This window comes from Chinchilla lanigera, unplaced genomic scaffold, assembly GCF_000276665.1.
Source record: "Chinchilla lanigera isolate Chin_1 unplaced genomic scaffold, ChiLan1.0 scaffold00113, whole genome shotgun sequence".
NCBI classification, from domain to species: domain Eukaryota; kingdom Metazoa; phylum Chordata; class Mammalia; order Rodentia; family Chinchillidae; genus Chinchilla; species Chinchilla lanigera.
Genome location: NW_004955514.1, coordinates 2,863,846 through 2,883,290, shown reverse-complemented (window position 1 = coordinate 2,883,290; position 19,445 = coordinate 2,863,846). Strand labels below are relative to the sequence as shown.

The 19,445-nt window shown below is 61.7% G+C and overlaps 1 protein-coding gene across 17 annotated transcripts in view; it reads right to left on the bottom strand.

The window, feature by feature from the left end:
* Ablim2 (actin binding LIM protein family, member 2) overlaps window positions 1-19,445 on the bottom strand; it is a 120,169-nt gene that overhangs the window by 37,636 nt on the left and 63,088 nt on the right. For 4 of the 17 annotated variants that reach the window (XM_005408784.2, XM_005408785.2, XM_005408786.2 and 1 more), the window contains exons 9-14: window positions 17,660-17,716; window positions 16,242-16,319; window positions 10,161-10,307; window positions 9,043-9,075; window positions 6,869-6,989; window positions 5,334-5,432 (exon numbers count right to left, since the gene is read on the bottom strand). In XM_005408784.2, coding sequence (XP_005408841.1) covers window positions 5,334-5,432; window positions 6,869-6,989; window positions 9,043-9,075; window positions 10,161-10,307; window positions 16,242-16,319; window positions 17,660-17,716 — 535 coding nt within the window. The remainder of the gene's footprint in view (window positions 1-5,333; window positions 5,433-6,868; window positions 6,990-9,042; window positions 9,076-10,160; window positions 10,308-16,241; window positions 16,320-17,659; window positions 17,717-19,445) is intronic. The other 13 variants (XM_013506775.1, XM_013506779.1, XM_005408789.2 and 10 more) reach the window with 6 other exon arrangements.

Here is a 19,445-nt window from a genome sequence, read left to right as displayed (position 1 = left end):
AGTGCCCCCGTGCCGTGGCTGGCTGTGACCCAGCATCCTGCACACTCACCAGCACCAAAGCCCGCCAGTCTGGCCCACCTCGAAGGTGCAGGCTGCCTCCCGCGAGACCCACCGGTCCGCCCCAGAACAGGGCTCCTGCGCTACTGTGCGGCAGAAGCGGCCCAAAAGCCACCGAGTAATTCCATCAGCTACAGACTAAGAAAATCGGTATCACCCAGGGTCCTGTTCCTGAATACGGCTACTTGGGGGCAGACTAGATGGACGTCTCCCAGCCCCGCCCGCCTGGAGTCCCTTCCCGCTCTGGGGAGGAGGCTGGGTGAGCAAGTCATGGTGCAGGTGGCTGCTGCCTGCAAGCACCCCGCAGACCCACGGCCCCGCAACTAGGTAAGGATGGCGTGATGGGCGGGATGCGCCGGCACTGGACACGCGTGAGGAGGCGTGAGGTCACGCAAAACACCCAAGGCCCATCACCTCCCCCGAGCCCCAGGGTGCCCCAGGACAGCATGGTGGTGGGGGTGCTCTGGATCGGGACCTTCCCGGGACCCTGAGTGACCTCACCATGGAATGGAACTCCCTCGGTGATGAGCACGAGGAAGAGGACCTGCTGGGACCCTGTGGGCTGGACAGACGCTGCTTGCAGGGACAGAGGGAGCCCTTGCCTGGCAGGGGGAGCCCGCTGGGGTGGCAGGAGTGCCCACAGGCAGACACTTGGTGTGAGCTGACCCCAGCCAGCAGCTGGTGGGGAGCTGGGCTCACAGAGGGGACTACTGGCTTCCCTGCAAGCACCTGGGCGCCTCCCTCCAGAACTGCGCAGAACCTCTGGGCCTTGCCGTCCACGGGCACCTGCGCCCCCTGGTGGCAGCCCGGGCCTTGCACCAGGGAGACGGTTCCACACAGGAGGAAACAAACCACGGCTGCCCAAGGGCAGCAAACACGAGGGAAGCGGGACTTCAACAGAAACAGGACTTTAACAAGAGCTCAGCTCAGCCTCAGCGTGGACAGCTGACAGCGCTCACACCATGCGGAACCCCGTTCTGCCTTTCAATCTGAAGTTCGCGGGGGCCAAGGACCCCACCATGCGCCAGAGAAGACTGCTGACCTGTGCAGCCCCATTGTCAGGAGCGCGCCCTGCACACCTGTGCACACGGCTGTCTCAGGAGCACCCCCTGTCTGCACGGCGCACATGGTCTCTGCAGCCCCCACGGCTCTTATCAGCTGTCCAGAGGGCTGAGACCAAGGGGAGACTGAGGCACAGCCTTGGTGGCCCAGGTGACTTGGTGGGGTCTCAACAGTGGCCACTGAATCCTGCCACCTTCGCGCCTGCTTGGCCCCACGGCACTGCCCTGCCCGGGTACCTGCTGGGCCAAGAGCCCTAGGAAGGCCCAGCCACTGCAGAGCCGCCCTTCTCCTTCCTCGCCTGCCTGTCCCCGTGAGGCTGTGCCTGAGCCCAGTGCTCACAGACCGGGACCCCGTGTCCTCTCAGGGCACCCACAACAGCCCCGAAGCTGCAGTCACCCGTGCCGGCCCTGAGGCACTCGCTCCCCACTTGAGGCCAGCTTCCTCCTTGGACCTTGGAGCCAGAAGCCCAGGACACAGATGTCACTGCGGCTGTGAGAGCACCTCGCCAGGTGAGTGACAGTGCCAGGCACAGAGCCTGCTCTGGCACAGTGCGTGGTTCCACTGGGCAGGGTCATGTCCAGGGCTCCGGGCATCCGCTGGTGGGCCTGGTGACCCTCTGCCCGGGTGAGACCTGTGGTGGGTGTGCAGCCCAGGCCACTGCAGAAGCCTCCTTTGTCTTCTTAATTGAAATAAAGGTTTCGATTAAAACTGTAGAACAGCTTTGGGGCACACAGGAGGTCCCGCACACTGCTGCCCCAGTCCCGCCGCTAGCCTTGGCTCCTCGTACGCACGCTTTATGTGGATCTGATCCGTTTTCCTAATGTCCTCTTTGGTCCTGGGAGCCCACCCAGCGAGCACATCGCACCAGCCCCGTGCCTCCGCACTCCCCTTGGCTATGACGGTGACAGTCTCCTCGGTGCTGACGATGGTGACCGCACTGAGGCGCGGGCCAGGGATCCGGTGGAGCGTCCTGACCTGGAATCATCCGTCCAACACTTTCCCTTCGGGGACTTTGGGCTGCGGTTCGGGGAGGAAGACCACAGTGGGGACGCTCCCCTCGTCCCATGGCACTGAGGGCGCTGGCGCTGGCAGTGACACAGGCTGGGGACGACGTCTACCGGTGTCTCGGCCACGCTGTTCCTCTGTTCCCGTCTGGGAGGAAGTCCACATGTGGGGCTGGGCTCGGGCAGCCCCCTCGATGGCGCTGCCACACACCGAGTGCTTCTGCGCAGACACTCGTCCCTTCCCCGCCATGCCCCGTTGTCTATCCCAGGCTTGCTTTCCTGCAGGCGGGCTCACGGACACCACGTCACGTAGCTGACACCCAGGATGACGGCATTCACTTTGTTGCTCCAGTCCTGCGGGCCACATCCTTGGTGCTCAGTGGCTCTTCCTGCTGCATCGTGGAGCACAACCATCCCCTGGAGGCCAGGGCCGGGGCTTACAGCGAGGAGGGGAGAGCTAGCGGAGGGGCCGCTCACAGCCAGGGAGACGGCTAGGCCTGAGGCTCAGGGGCTTCTCCTTCCCTGCCAGCCTGGGGCATGGGGTGTGGGGAAGGCTCACCCATCAGCAAGCGGGGGCTGCCCACACGAGTACCCTCAGAGGTGCTGAGTCCCTGTGGCACCCCATACTCGCCTGTCCCTGGTTCCTGCCTCTTAAGTGAGAGGTCACGGTTAAAGCTCACAAGTCCCAGGGACCGAAACTCACACTAAAGTAAAAGTGACTGCTACCAGCACTCCAGTGAACGTAGGTGTTGGGGGAGGGTGGCCCTAGGCAGGAGACGCGAAAGAAGCCGGTCTGAAACAGGCGAGAGAAGCCAGGGCTGCCCACAGGTGGCCAGGTGGGAAAGTGCTGGTGGGCGAGGGTGTGGCTGTGCTTGAGAGTGCGGTACCCACGGCATCTTCTAGTGGGGCTGCACTGAGCAGTGTCTAAGATGCTAAGGCTGCCCGGGGAGCCTCGGGAAGGGCTTCCCCGGAGGGCAGGCGGGGTGCACCGGACGGGGAAGGGGGGGCAGGGCTCCCTGGTGGCCTCAGGGTGGACCCGGTGTTGAGGGGTGGATCCGACTCCTGAGTGAGGGTGGGGTGGAAGTCTGAGTCTGATCGGGACCAGGGACTTCTCACGGCACCTTGGTCCCCTGCAGGGCAGGTTCTGGGACAAGCAGAGGCTCCCGGGTCACAGGCGGCCCCGGAAGTTGGGCAGGAGGCAGAGCTGCGAGTACTGGCCACCCCACATCCAGTCCTGAGAGGTGAGGGGGGCTTGCCCTGGTCGCTAAGCAAAGGTGCCAGTGGCCAAAGCAAGGAGATGGCACCAAAGTCCCAAAGCCACCCCCAGGCAGTGCCCACACCCCACCCAGAACGGACCCCAGGGCAGCGCCTCCCACGTGGGGCTGGCTGTGGCGCAGCGGCCTCCGTGCTCACTCCTCAGGCAGGAGGGCCCTCCGCACACTCTTCCTGCGGGGCCGAGGAAGGAGGCGGCTGGTGCCAACCTGGGTGACTGGCTCCTGAGTGTGCGGGGTTGGGGTCTGGGCCTGTGCCTTCACTGTGGGTGCTCTCACAAGGCTCTTCCAGCCCAGACCAGTTTCCTTCGCGTCTCCTCCGTGGGCCCCGAGTGACACATGGCAAGGGCCCAGGTGCCTCCTGCTCTGGGGATGCACCGTGATGGGCTTTGTGCTTCCCCAGAGAGTCGGTGCCAGGGACCAGCACTGCGGGCCACCCAGAAGGGCGAGACAGCAGGACCCACCCCAGGGTCTTCTCCAGGGATGCACGGGTGCAGCAAGGATGGACACACAGAGGACAGAGAGGACCCCTCTGGCGACCCTCAGGGATGGGAGCATCCCGCTGCGTCTGCCCCATTCCCCAGGACAGGAGAGCCCGGGCTGCGCCAGCCTGCAGCGGCAAGGGATGAAGGGCCAACAGCTGTGCCATAGCCATGGCCTCTGATGCTCAGCCTCCTTCTGGGGTGTCTTCATCTGCGAGGCTGCGCAACCGAACACCACAGAGTGGAACCGTCAACAGCGCCTGTTTCCTGGCAGTTCTAGGGGCTGGAAGTGGCAGCCAGAGGTTGTAGGTGTGCGCCCCACAAGGCCTTGCTTCCTGTCTTCCTGGCCTGCTGGCGGCCTCTCACACGGCCTTTGCTCTGCGTGTGTGCACTCAGATCTCTCGGCCACTTGCTCTCCTTACATGGTGTCTTGATCAGCCTCTCCTCACTGTGACAACGCCCCTGTTATAACCCTCTGTAAGGGACAGGGGTATTTCGGCTCCAGGTTGTCAGGGTGTCAGTCCATGGTCAGCCAGCTCCTTGTCTTAGGCCGGGGTGAGGCAGAAGCAGTGTGTTGGAAGGGCGTGGCAGGGACAGCGGCTCACCTCGTGGCAGCCGGAAGCACAAGGTGAGAGCTCCAGTGAGGAAGGGGCCAGGACAGCCAAGTCCCCAAGGGCCACGGCCCTTCCCTTCATGCGTCACGGCCACTCCCTTACCTCGACCACACCTCCTGTTCCACCTTTTATCAGTGTGCCCAGCACGATGGAGTCAGAGGCCTTGTGATCCCGCCCCCTCCACAGCCTATCAGCAACCGAGCTTTCAACACCATGAGCTTCTGTGGGGCACATTTTAGGTCTCAGCCGGAACTCAAAGAGTTCAGCCCTGGTGGACACAGGCCCCACCTACGACCTCATCTAACCTGGGGCACTGCCCCTAACGCCCTCTTTCCGAGCACAGTCCCAGGAGGTCTGCGCTGTAACACTGGGCTTGGGGACGTAGTTCAGTCCTCGACACTGAGGAAGGCATGAGGCTGGGCGAACCTGTGTCCGTGTGTTTGTGCAGGGACGTGTGCGGCGGGCGGGTTTGTGTCCTGGCCAGACCCAGGCATTGCAGCCACAGAGTGAGGCCTGGCCCTGCCCACTGGAGACTGTGAGCATCACGGCTCCTCTCCATCGCAGCTTCCGCCCCAACACCACCACTGCCAGCCCCACAGGGCCAGCGCGGGCAGGGGGTGGAAGGGCTCTGGGGAGAAATCCTCGTCCTCACCTATACCCTGTGCCCTCTGCCTGCGACTCTGTGCTGGGCACCAGCGTTTCCTTCCAGGAACACGTACACAGCGACAGTAACAGACCAGACGCACGAGACACACACAGCGAGGGACACGGCATGAGACAGAGGCCCAGGAAGCCATGCGCGACACGGGACAGGCACCCCCCGCCCACAGCTCGGAGCCTTACCTCGGAAGTAGGGGATGTAATGATGTCGGAACACGGAAGTAGGGCTTGGGTGTTGGGACAGGGAGAGCCAGCTACTGGTACCGACGCTTGCAGTACCAGCTGCGGGCAAGAGAGCAGGTCAGTCAGCCCGGCTCGCCAGCCAGCACAAAGCCCCCAAATCTTCCTAGTCCCCCTCCACTAGGAACATTTGGGCCTCCTCTCTCCAGACATGCACATCCCTTCGAGGCACCCGAAGGGGACCCCCCAGGAGGCTCCGGACCATGTCCCGCAGGTGCGAGGCGACCCGCCCTCAGGAGGCCCCGGGTGGCGGGCCTGGGGCTGCCAGGCCTTGGTGCTCCACTCTAGGTGGGTCCTTGGGGTCAAGGCCCCCATGGCATGTCTGCTCCCGACATCCTCATGGGCCACACCAGCCACAACATGGTCCTGGCTCTCTGGGGTTTAGTGCTAGGCCCAGAAGTCGGCAAGGTGAGCCTTCCTGTGACACTGGGGCCAGGGCAGGCAGCAGAGGGGCCTTGGGAGAAGGGCTCTGGGGAGTTAGCCACTGCCGTCCACTTGCTGACCCACCTGCACATCTGCTTACACACTCAATTGCTCACTCATTTGCTCACTCACTCAGTCCCTGTGCACGCGTCATTCACTCATTCACGCGTTCACGCGTTCACTTGCTCATTCATTCACTCATTTATTAACTCACTTACAACCCATTCATTAATTCACGCATTCACCATGCACTCACTCATTCACTCCCCGTTCACACATCCATTCATTCATTCCCTCACCCATTCATTCACTGACCCGCTCTCTTAATCCTTACTGAGCAAGATGTACTGCATGTGTTGCAAGGAGCCCGTGAAATGACTTTGCAAATGAATGGGTTTGATTTTTCCACAATTTGCAAAAATGAGAGCTGTAGCCCATGAATGTGAATGGGTCATGCACAGCTGGCCAGGAAGGAAGCCGCCCTGAAAAGTCACTGAGAAGGTAGTGCCCGCGGACACCGTCCCTGACACCCTGGCAGGCTCGGGGCAGAGCTGCACAGCTGTGGGGAACAGTGCACAGTGGGGCAGGCAGGGAGGAGGTGGCACAGGTGGGAGGTCCCTCCGCGGATCTCAGCGGGCAGAGTCTGGCGGGGAGGGCTGTCTCTGGTGAAGTGATACAGACATTCGGACTCCTCTTTGGAGCCACTGGTTTCTCCTCTGCAGCCCGCACCTGCCCTGGGGACGGCTCCTGTCCGGCCTCCTGCCTTTGTGCTTTTGCTTCCCTGACATCTTCGCACCTAGCACACAGGCTCAGCACTCAGGGCTCACAGGGCGCCCGCCAAGATGCCCCTCCCAGGGTGTGCGTGTCCTCCAGCCCACAGAATGGCTCTGCACTAGCTGCTTTGCACCTTCACTTTGCTAACAGGAAGGGCTCTCTGTCACCCCCAACTGGCGATCCCACCCCATGTTTCTGGCTGCCCGTGGAGGCCACCTGAGACAAGCAAAAGCAAGGAGCCCAGGTCCACCCGGGGCCCGAGGAACCAGAAGTCTCAGTACCTGGCCGGCTGTAGTGCTGGGGCGACCGTGAGGTCGGGGTGTAGCGCCCAAGGCTGACGGAACCGGCGGAGCTGGGGCTGGAGGTCCGGCACTGCTTGTAGGACCGGTCGTCCTGATCCCCCTGGGAGGGAAGTCACTGCTGGTGAACCCTGGCCTCCTGGGCACTGCCCACCCTCGCCCGCCGCCTCAGTGCTCGCCTCCGCGACCCCAGTGGGGGACTCAACCTGGCCCTAAGACGGAAGTCCTGCACCTGCCTGGGAGCACCTGAGGAGCCAGCTGGGCTGGTGGCGGTGCTGAGCACGGCCCCTGTGCCCACCGGCACCCACCCCTCCCCTTGCTGCCAGTCCTGTGAGCTGGGACTTTGCGGGAGGGGGGAGACTTGGCCCTCCCCTCCGCCCAATCCTCCCTGCCACACAGGGCTCCTCGGAACACTGTCTGAGAACCACTGAGGTGCCCCACCCCTGGGGACTCCTTCTGAGGCCACGTCGGAGGGCGGAAGGCGCCCCTCCTGGGTTGAGAAGCCCAGATGCAGGAACCTTGCAAGCACACACAACACGGCCCCATCCGCGCAGGAGGGGGCGCTGCAAGGAGCAGTCACAGCAGCGGCATGAGATGGCATGGCACCCGGCACGGGGCCACAGGCTGGCCGGCCTGCAGCAGTGTGGCATGGTGGCCTGGGTCATACCCACCTAGCCTGGCATCCAGCTGAAGGGGGGCTGCTGCTGCTTTGTTCCTCACTGATCTGGCCCTCACTGCTTCCCAGCCCGTCTGACCTGGCCTCCCACAGGAGGCTTCCACGCCCACAGTCCGCCTCGTCCTCCTCCAGGTCTCCTCAGGGACCTTCCTGCCTGTCCTCCCTGAGGTACTTGCCCCACTCTGGCCTTAGCAACTGTCCCCGGGCTGTCCCTCTCCACCCTGGGCACCCTCTGGACGGCCCCAGCACTTGATGTGCACCTTACAGGTGTCCTGTCCGCCGGCCTGGACTCGGCCACCAGCTGTCCCGAGCTGAGAAGCCTGGTCTGAGCCGGCCACCTGCAGTTTGCTTGGCCACCTGGGTCCCAGGGTGCTCTAGGCAGAGACAGCCCTTCCTGGCCGCTGAACAGCAGCAGGGCTGGCATGATGCCCATTTCTCCTGAGCCTCTTGGGGCTGTTTCTAAGGGGACCGGAGAGGTTCTGCAGAACATTCTGGTTCTCCCAAGCTACGAGAAGCAAGAGGAGGGCCCTGGCGTGGGAGGTGAGGAGATTTGTCCTTCTGGAACCACTGAAGGTTGGGTTGGGGAGCCCTAGGATGAGGAGGGGGGCCTGTGGGGCCCAGCTAGGGTGGCTGAGACCGCGGGCCACAGTGACCCTCTTGGGCTGTGCAGTTCCCGCTGAGTGCTGGCTGCGGCGTCGAGCTTGGGGTCCCAGCCCGAGAGGGGCTTTGCAGCGAGACTGGGCTTCGGGCAGACCCAGAGCCCTGCGTAGGTGCAGCCGACACCACACCTGGAGAGTCCGCTGCAGTGCTGAGCCAGGGGACAGGCCACTCAGGTCTGGCATTTACAGACTGCCCACGGTGACACCAGCCAGGGGCCAGCTCCTGCGGCAGGTGGTCTGGAACGAGGGGCCAGGGAACCCTCCTGTTTCTTCCTACAGCTGTGACCCTGGGAAAGTTATTTGATTCCCCGTGCCTCAGTTTCTCCACTGGTAACTGGGGCAGATCACAGAAGTTCCTCTGGGCACACAGCGCACAGAGCCCTGTCAACCCTCCCTTTCTTCCTGACTACTGCGACATCCCTGGACTCCGGCCGCTGAGTCCCACTTGCAGCCACCACCAGTACTGCTGACTAACGTGGGTGAGACGGCCGCTTGCTAGACACTCTCAGAGTGCTGTCCTCGAGGGCCAGAGCGCCACCCACATGTCCTGCTGTGGGGCACCAAGCGGCCCTGACTAACCCAGGGATGCCACAGTCCCGAGCATCACCAGCTCTGTGGCCCTGGCCCACGCATCCGTGATGGCGGGGCTGCAGACCAGGGGACATGCGGGTGAGACATGACCATAAAAATAACCAACGAGAGGAAGGCGTCACGGCCCCGGGGGCCAGGGCCGAGGCCCTTCCTAGCGCTGGTCATCTTTACAAAGGGGTGGCATAGCGCCATGCGCAGACAGGGCGAGCATGCGGGCAGGCGGGGATTACCTCAGTCGGCGTAGGCGAGAGCAACTGAGGTGACTGTGGACACAACACAGAGTGGCCTGTTAGTGCCGTGGCACTGGGCAGTTACAGGGACGCAGGGGTCACCTGGTGAGCAACAGGCCACATGGGGCCGACATCACCTGACAGCCCTGAGACCCAGACAGGGGACCCCACATGAGAGACACAAACCAGGCTGCAGGCTTGATTTTGGAGACATGTGGCCAGCATGCCCGGGAAGGACAGCCCCAGGCAATGTCCCTGCCTGCCGCTTCCACGAGACCAGTTTTCCCAAGAGGTCCCTTGGTGGCGCAGGGCACAGTGTGGCCCATCAGGAGCCCGCATCCCTCAGCTCTCGGGGCAGCAGAAAGGCTGCTGGGTTGGACCCTGCCAGCCTCCCCTACAGACACTGGCCGTAGGGACAGCAGAGCACTGCCCGCCACCCACAGAGCTGTGGCCTTGGCCCAGCGAGGGGCTGAGGGACAGGAGGGGCCTGGAACCCAATGCCATCTGGGGCTGAGCAAGAGCTGGGTGAGGGGACATCGGTCCCCACGCAGCCAGGGGAGACGCTCCACTCACGGCAGCATCTGGGAGGCCCCGGGAGACCCCTCCTTGCAGCAGAGCCAATCCCTCCTATCCCAGGCAGCCAAAACAAAGACCAAATTTTCGAATAAGAAGCCACCACATGACAAAGGGCACTGTCCACAGGGACATCGACAGGTGGCAGTCTGTGGCCCAACCAGGCCCGAATCACAGGAGCGGGCAGCGAGCTGGGAAGCTGTGGCCAGGGTGTTCGGATAAAGGAACGTGGTGCATTTCATGCTCATGAGGTTCTGCCGTGTGCAGGAAATCCAGAGGTTTGGATCCCTTTCACTATACATGGTGCACCCCGGACTTCCTGCTCTGGTGGACAACTCTTCCAGACTGGCTCCCTGGGCCAGGGCGAGGCTGTGGTCAGACAGCACTGGGGATTATTTACTTAAGGGTGACAGGTCATCTGAGGGACAGCGGGACATGGGGAGCCATAGGATCGGCTATGTGCTGTCCACAAGGGCCACATTCGAGGTGTGATGCCCCTGCAGGGCAGCCTGCGGGCACGGGCATCCCCGCGGGGTGGGGCGTACCTCGCCGTAGCTCTGCCTGTCCCCCGTGGAGTGGCTGACGTAGGGCGAGTAGGAGATCATGTCCGGGCGGTCGATGTTATAGATTGCCTTGCTTTTGGGGAGAGCTGCCAAGTCCCTGTAGTCCAGGATCTCATCACCGAGCTTGGCCTGAGAATGAACAGCAGAGGGAGGGGATGGGCCTGGGTCCCCGAGGGCAGCGGCTGCTCCTTGCCAGGAGAGAGGGGCGTGGCTAGTGCCGCAGGGCTGCAGCAGGTCGGCCGTCAGCACCAGGGGCCAGGACCGGGCAGGCAGAGCTCAGGGGCTCAGGTCCAGTACGTGGGCAGACCCAGCCACCAGCCGCGAGGGCTGTGTGGCCTTGAGCACATGCCTGCTCCCAGCCTCAGCTGCCCTCCCTACAAAGTGCAGAAAATCAGAGCATGGCCAGCTCCAGGGCCTGGTGGTGTGAGACTCACACTGCGACCTAAATGCATGCACACACATGCACACACGCATGCATGCACACATGTACACCTGTGCGTGTGTATAGGCATACAAATAAACTCAGTGCATGAATGCAACTCACAGACGGACATACAAATACACATATGTGTGCATACACGTGAATATACACAGATATGCCTACACAAACAATACACAGAGGTGCACATAAAAACACACACATGTTCACAAATGTGCACGGGTGCATGTGCAAACATGCACCGACATGTATGCACACACTCAAACACACATTCATGGGTATTTGCACACATAAAAACACATGTGCCTGGACGCACACAAATGCTCATATGCATGCACACCCATAAAATATACATATGCATGTATGTATCCGTGCAAGTATGCACATAAATATACATATGTACATGGATGCAAACACATGCCAAAGCTTGCAGACCACCCACGTATATATACATATACAAGCACACATGTGTGCAGAACAACACATGTAGACACACACCTGTGCACACATGCATACATGTAAACACACAGATATACACATGTCCATTGGTCATGTGCAAATACATATGTGCTCATATGAATATGTGTGTGCTCGCATGTCTGCGTGCATGTTAGTGTGATGTGTGTGCATCTGCTCATGTGCACACATACAAATACACACTGCATGTTTTCACATCACACCTATATTTGTGAGTATGAATGTGCCTGTCTAAGGTTGTAGGTGGCACATACCACATTCCTACACTAGCACACATCTGTGTAACCCACACTTTATATCCGTCTACTGCCCTTACATTTGCTTGTGCATATTTAAAACACACTCCCTACTTATGCACACTTCCAAGTTTGCACACAAACTTATGCACACCTACACACACACAGCACACACAATCCCCTCACCCCACCACACTCACACACCCACACGCTTGTACACACACACTGAGCACATTTGCACACGAAGGATACAGACTGAGATACATGGCATTGGGGCTCTGGGACGCTGGGGGACAGGTCCAGACCCCGGCTGTGTCATGGGCCCAGCCCAACCAGGCCCCCCAGCCTCCCTGGGGCTTGCTGACCGCACATCTGAGCCACCGCCTTTGCTCAGGCGAGGCCCGCCTGGCTGGAGCCACTTCCTGCCCTGGGTCCTGTCCGACCCCTCCTGCCCCCGCCCCCTGCACGGGCACACATTTGCTCCATTGCCAGCCTGGCCCCTTAGCCAGCTTCAGGTAGCTGGGCTGGGCCTATCCTTGCCTCCACTGCATGGAGATTCTGCCACGGCCTCCCCTCCCCAGGCCCCGCCACTGCGACGGCCCCCAAGCTCCAGCTCCAGCACAGGGGCTCCAGCCCAGGCCCCCAGCAGCGCTGCTCAGGTGGGTGGCACAGCCCTCCTCTGGGTCCCCTCGTTCCCAGCCTGTTCACCCTAAGGCATCTCCTCCCCATGCCCGCAGTGAGCCAGGCCCAGCCCCACTCTGGAATCCCCCCGGGCCAGCAGCGCCAGGCTGCCTCCTCCAGGAAGCCTTCCCAGGTCCCCAGACCAATACCAGAGCTCTCCCGAGCCCCGGCCCAGGGCAGTGCATGCTGCATCCACACTGAGTGCAGGCCCACACCTCCCGCTCACGAGGTTCCTCTTGGAGCCTGAGGTCAAATTTGGAGCCAGTGTTGGTGCCAGGATGATCAGGCTCCTGCCAGGAATTCCCAGCTGCTCCCTCTGTGCTTGGGGAATCCGAACCTGGGCCATGGAGTCTGCTCCTGGCCTTCTCGGAATCCACCGCTCACCTCCCGCAGGGCCCCACCCGCGGTCCCTGGCGCACGCTGCTCCTGCTGACACGCGCCCTGCCCGGCCTCTCTGCCTCGCAGGGCCCCTCCCCTTTGGATACAGCCGAGGACCCTCCTCCAGGGTTCCCTCCGGGCTTTCCCATCCCCATCTACCTATGATCTTTCTCTCGTGGGCAAGGGGCTGACCTTTGTCTGCCGCCCCGGTGTCCTCCCGGCTCCCTGGCCATGCTAGTGGGGTCCAGGACCCTCTCTGCTTCGTCACCTGAGTGCTTCTCTCGACTCTCAGCTTGACGCAGCCCCGGTGCTCAGAGGCACCCGTGACAAACGCAGCTGAAACCAGTCCCGCGGTGGGAGAAGCTGGGCTGCTGCGCTTCTCCGGCAGAAATGGAGCACAACGCTGAGGCTCTGCGCCCACTCCCCTGCTGCGAGCATCAGATACCCATGCTGCAACCCCCGACCTGCTCCCGCCCTCCTCGCCCAGCCCCCTCCCTAACCGCTCCCTGTCCCTCAGGTCTCCCTCCCCGAGTGGCGCTTCCTGATCCTGGCAGGGAGCTGAGCAGGCCGACCGAGCGAGCGATGCTGGCGGCCAGAAGCTGCCCACCACAGCCCGCAGACAGGTTGCCAAGGTGGCCCTTTGACCCACTTCCGCCTGCACCGGGGCCTTGGGTGGTTGCCAAGGCAACACGCTATGCTCACTGACTGGCGGAGGGCCGCTGCGTTGTGTGTATGTACAAGCGCTTTTCCTCTTTGCTTTTTTCTTTCTTGCATGTCATGCCACAGAAAAAAATAATCACGCAGCCACACCTGGCTGCACAGCTGCAGCTCGCGCCAGCCGGCAGCAACAGCGCGGAGCTCTGCTTGTACACTGTCCGCACCCCGGCCTTACTGCCATGGCCAGAAAAAGGTCACGAAGCACTGTGTTCAGCACGACCTCGAAATGATGACAATCGCATCAGAGCCCTGGGCTGCGCTCCGCCAGCCGGCAGCGGCCTCTGCTGAGGGGAGAATGAGCTGTGTCTGCTCCTCCTTTGCGTAATGAGCTGTGTTCATGTCTTCTCTGTGCGAACCACTATGTTCATTAAGAATAAACATGAACTGTTCTTATAATTTTAAAAGGCAGTAAAACATGCTTTTGCTGGGCCTGGTGGTGCACACCTGTAATCCCAGGAGTCTGGGAGGCTGAGGCAGGAAGATCTCAAGTTTGAGCACAGCCTGGGCTACTTCATGACTTATCAAGACACTGTTGCAAAATAAAAGATAAAACAAGGACTGGGAATGTTGCTCAGTGCAAAGGCCCTGGCTTCCATCTTTAGCACTGCAAAAAAATCATTTTAAGTGCCCCAGTTTACTGAGTCCCTGCTGTGTGCATGTTTGACCCTCGCAGTAGGACCACTAGGGGCTCCTCCAGGAACTCGGTCCGTGGTGAAGGACGTAGCAGCTCCAGGGGCACCGTTCCCTTCCTGTGCACTGGTGTTGGGGATGGCAGGGGAGCTGTTGGATGAGAAGCCGCAGACAGGTGCCGTGCGGGGCAGCACGCTGAGGTGGGTGTGGAGGGCACCCAGCACTGAGCCCAGGGCAGACAGCAGCAGGGAGGAAGTGGCAGGTGGGGCAGAGCCCGTGTCGAGCAGGCATGTCCCTCGGACCACACGCTCTTGGGGAAGGACCTGGATGATGTGTGCATTGCCATGGGGGCATGGATGCCAGCCTGAGTGGGCACAGCCAGGCGCCCCAGCGTGGGGAGGACATGCAGGTGCTGGGCAGGCAGCTGTGTGAGGCAAGCCAGTCTATGCACCTCTCTGCCACCCCGACGCCCGACCGCACAGTCTTGGGGCTGCCCAGAGCTGCACGCGCCCTGCCTGGGCCGGCTCTCCACAGTGCCAACCGCAGAGCTGGCTCCTCAGACCCAGGACACTGGTTCCGTGGGATCTGTGGGAGGCCTCTGTTTAAAACTGCTGCACGCCTCTGCTGGGCAGGAGGCCATGCATGCGGAGACAACACCCCCACTGTCCCGTGGTCACTGTCCAGACCCAGCACGGCGGAGTCCCAGGGCCAGCGTGGGGCTCGGCACTGGGCTGCGCTAGCAGCTCCCCAGTGGAGACGAAAGCACCGACCACGGCTTCTCTGTAGCGGGGCCAAGGGGTCCCCGCAGGGCTGGCTCGGCAGCACCGCTCTGCCGCCCTGCAGCTCGGCCCTGAAAGCAGGGTGGGGACTGTGAAGGTGACCGTCACTGCTCACGGCATGGCCATGTGGGCATCACAGCTCCCAGGCCCTTTGTGAAGGCCAGTTTATTTTTATCTTTTATTTATTTAGTTATGCATCTCAAGGCCTTTGCCTGATCTATACTCCCAGATCTTTAAGAGAAATTTTACAGTAATTGTGACAGGGGTTAGCTAAGTTGTTTATGCTGGCCTTGAACTTGCAGTCTTCCTGCCTCAGCCTCTCAGAGCTGAGACTACAGGCATGGACTCCCACACTCGGGTCCAACTTGCTTTTCTCAAAGAACCTCGTCTGTGCTGTGCTGTGCTGTGCGTTCCCAGCAGCAGCAGCAGGGCCACCTCCCAGAGGCCACCTGAGCTGGGCCCTGTGCCAGGCCCTCTGCAGATGCCGCCTTACGTAAGTATCACCAACTGCAGTTCCCATGACTCCTGAGGATGACAGTGAATTCTTAGGATGACGTCCTAGCCCCCAGGGCCTCAGGACGTGGCTGGCCTTGGCATCGGGCCTTTAAAGAGATCGTGAAGGCAAAATAAATTCTGCACAGTAGGTTCCACTGGTGTCCCGAGAAGAGGTGACCAGGACACAGACACCCAGGGTGACCACGTGAGGACACAGGGAGAGGGTGTCACCCTCGGGTGAGCTGACCCTGCGACACCTTGGTCCTGGACTTCGGCCCCCAGGACACGAGACAGTCATTCCTCCTGTCCCAGCCCCGGCCTGGTTGCTGTGGCAACCCCCAGGACTGGCGTTCCCAGGGCAACAACAGCACTCTCAGGTTCGTCCTCCACATACACCCTCGACAAGCCTGGACAGTGGGCGCAGGGGTCTGTAGGGATCACAGAGGGACACACCTCATCCAGGGTCGCACGGCCACTAGATAGCCTCACACGGGAGGTAGGGCCTCAGAGCAGGCAACTCGTAAGGACCCTGGTGCCACCGGTCTCAGCAGGCGACAAGTCACTGTGACCCGTGGGACAGAGGCCCTTCCCATTAGACGGAGGTCTGGAGCCACACTGTGTCCAGCTGTGCTGCCGGACTGAGGGCTGAAAGTGTACAGACACGAGCCAATCCGACCCCCACTGTGGTGCAGAACCCGGAGGGCCTGCCTGAGGTGGGGGCGGCAGGAATGACTCCTCACATGTCCCCTGGCTCCTTGCCCAGTGTGCCAGCCCTCACCCTGTGCCTTGGCACTCCCTAGAAAAGGAATTTCGGCTCCGAACGCCAGTACAGTTGGCCATTAAGAACCCCCACCTCCGATCCAAAGTGCACGGGTAACCGCCGGCCACCATTGGTTACAATGCTTCTGATCATTTTCTACTTGCATGCACAGGCATGTGCCCATGCACGTGTGCACACACACACACACACACAGCATCCTCTACACGCTGCCTTCCTAGGCATGCAGGGTGCTTTCCATGTCCGTGCCAGCAGGACTGCACCAGCCTACCCGTGCACACCCGGCCGGAAGCCAACCCTGTTCTTGCGTCCATATCGACAGCTGTGTCACCAGACCTCTGGGGATGAGCACCCAGGGGCCTCTCTGGGTCGGGCAAATATGTCCACGTTTCCAGCTTTGAGTCAGCCCCAAGGCAGATAGAACAGGGCTGGCCACAGCCCGCCACTACTTACATAGATCACACGGCTCGGAGACCCGGATGTGCTGGAGGCGGGGACAGAAATGATGCTCTCAGAGGATGTCCTTGTTTCCTGGAACAGAGGTGGATGAGGAGGCTGAGGCAGGGGATCTCCATACTGGTGCTGCAGCAGCAGCCATGCCAGCTAGGAGGCACCAGGCAGGAGGCCTTCTCAGAATAGGGCACCGAGTGGATGGGACACTGGGAAGCCAGAGTCCAGGAGACCACAGGCCTGTGGGCAAAAGCAATTCGGCCGTGCCCAGCACTGCTGGGAAAAGTGTGGAGGCTCCTGGGCAGCCACAGGGGGCGCTCGATCTCGGAGGGTGAGCCGTGCCGTTATGTGGCCACGAGGCCTCAGTGACACAACACCCCTTCCACACTGCTGGGCAGATATGCTTCCCACCTACACCTGGGGTGACGCAGGCCGCTGTGCCCCAAGCCCAGGCTTCGCGGGAGGCCTCCCAGTTAGCAGTGGTTGGGACGCCCCAGGTCAGCGCTGGGCACTGTGGCCACCCTGCCTGCGGTCTCTGTCCCTGGTCCATGTGCGTCTGCCCATGCCCCTGCTCTGCCCCGTCCCGCCTCGAGGGCCCCCGCTGGCTGGGCCTCCTGACCCCTCCCTGTGCCCGCTGCACACCCTGGGCTGGCAGTTTCCCGAAGTCCCTCTCCTCCCCTCCCTACATGTCCCCTCCTGTGCCCAGGCTCCTTCTCACCCATCTGGGGAGATGCATCTCTGTTCAGGGGCTCCCCAAAGCCTCACACCTCTCCTTGCCAGCAGCCCCATGTCCTCTGCCAGACACCCGCTGACTCCTGGCCATTGCCCCTGCCCAGAATTCTGCCCGGTCGGCCTCAGTGTCCCCACCCCTGCAGAGGGCACTGGTGGCCCCAGCTGCCAGGGACTGAGCTGAAACGTCCCCAAACTCTGACCCCAGGACCTCAGTGAGCCTGTGTGGACACAGGTGACAGAGGTCGCCAAGGTCATGAGGCCAGCAGGGTGGGCCCCCTTCCATCTGACTTGGAGGAGGAGGAGATCCTGTGGGTGTGGTGGTGCACACCCATAATCCCAGCACCCAGGAGGCTGAGGCAAGAGGATCGCTGAGAGTTTGAGGCCAACCTGGGCTACACAGTGAGACCTTATCTCAAAATACCAAAAAAAGGATGTAGTCGGGACACAGACACACACAGAGACAACCACTTCAGGACACAGGGAGAAGACGCCATCTGCAAGCCCAGGAGAGAGTGACACCCTGCCCGCAGGGCCCTGGGACCTCTGCAGCTGCAGACAGGAGTCTCCACCATTGAAGCCCCCGGCTTCAGGCCTCTGTCCCTGCTGATCGTCCTACACTCAGCTCAACACCAGCATGACAGGCAGACAGGGAGACCAGACATGCCACACTGCAGGCAGGGGGCACCAACCTGTAAGGCACAGGGCGCGGCGCCCACGCAGGCCTGGCTGTACCTGGGGCTCTGCATCTAAGGAGAGAGGAGGGACAGGGTGACACCGCCCCACTCTCCCTCATTCTCACACTGGCAGGGTCCCTGCTGGAGCCCCGCCTGCCTTCTCCATCCCCTCGGCCCCAGCACTGCATGCGGAGTCTGTGTCCATTTAAGGACCTGCCTGTACCCTCGGACCACGGGCCTCTGAGCTCTCAGCCTGTTCCCAGTGCTGCCTACACAGAAGGTGGCCCCAGTCCATGCCTGTGAGAACCCCCGGACCTCAGCCACTGCTCCAGGACGTGGAGAACTTCCGTTTCCACATCCAGGGATGGCTCTGGGAAGGATCCCAATCCCCAAGCCACTGGGACCACACTGTCTGAGGTCCACTGAGGTCCACATCCTGGGGCGCTGCTGTCCCCGCAGTAGGAGCCATGCTTCCTTGGAAGTAAGCCACGGCAGGGACATGTGGGCTTCCTGAGGGTCCTGGAGCCGTCCAAGGCTGGCAGGAGGAACACCTGTTACAGCAACTGCTCAGCCCTGACAGGTGAGTCATTTCTTCTTGTGATGGCTGAGTGGCACAGCGGTACTACCTCTGCCTCGGTGAAACTTTAAGAGCGTTAGTGACTCAGACACCACCTCTGCCATGCACTGCTCCAGCTGGTGGCCACTTGAGCTGCCCCAGCCTGCCAGGCTATGCAGTCACTGTCTAGGAGCAGGGCGGCCCTGGAGCCCTCTACCAGCTGGGCGGAGAGTGTGCCAGGCTGGAGCCAGGTCAGCTGTGGCGTCATCCCAGGGACTGGCTGTGCCCGGGCCGCCTGAATGCTCAGCTGCAAAACCACTACTCCAGCACGCTGCAGACACCACAGCCAGGAAGCTGTCCGCCTGCTCAGGGCAGGACGAGGCCCTCTCTGTCCTGTGCTCCCAGCCTTAGAGTCCCTGGCTGCCCAGCGGCCATGAGTCGGCAGGAGCTGTGCAGATGCTTCCTGCAGCCTGGCCCAGCTGCGTGCAGTGGGCTGCCCTACTTGGTGCCCGAGGAGCTGCCTGTGGCTGTGGGCTGCCCTTCCCCTGTTCTGGCCGTGCTCAGGACACAGGAAGCTCCCATGCACACACGTGTGTCTGGGTCCCTTAGCAAGCCAGGTCCCTCCCCAGGTCCCTTCTGTGGGCCTCTGCCAGCCTTTGGGACAACGCAGAAGGTCACTGCAGGGTCACCACATGGTTCGTGGGGGCCCAGGTGGTGGAGCTGCAGTTTGTGGACTGAATTGTGGACCAGAGTGGCCGTGTGAGAGGGTGACAGGTCGCACCGTGAGCCAGCAGCTTCCTGCCATCCTGGCCAGTGACGCCGCAGCAGGACTTGACAGAGGATGGTTGTGATTGTGGGAGGAAAGGGGGTACAGAATCCAGCATGCAGAGCAACTGGGGGTCCTCAGGAGCTGGGGGCTGCCCAATCTCGCTCCCACTGTGTGGCTTCCTGCTTCTGGGCTCTCTGCAACCCTGCCTGCGTCCCCCCAAAACCGGCTCCTGACCCCACCTTCGCCCTGCTCTGTGTCCTCACTGCCGGCGGAGGTGGCTGTCCTGGGGGCATCACAGGCCCTGCCACGTCTGTCCTCAGAGCCCTTGTGGTCCTGGGGGTTGCAGCCTGCCGTCCAGCCTGGCTCCTTCCTTCAGCCATGCTCACGAGTCCCTGAGCTGTGGCCCCACAGGAGCGGGGCTGCTGGGATCAACAGCACATGCCCCCGGGCCTCCAGGTGGAGTGAGCAGGGAGGGG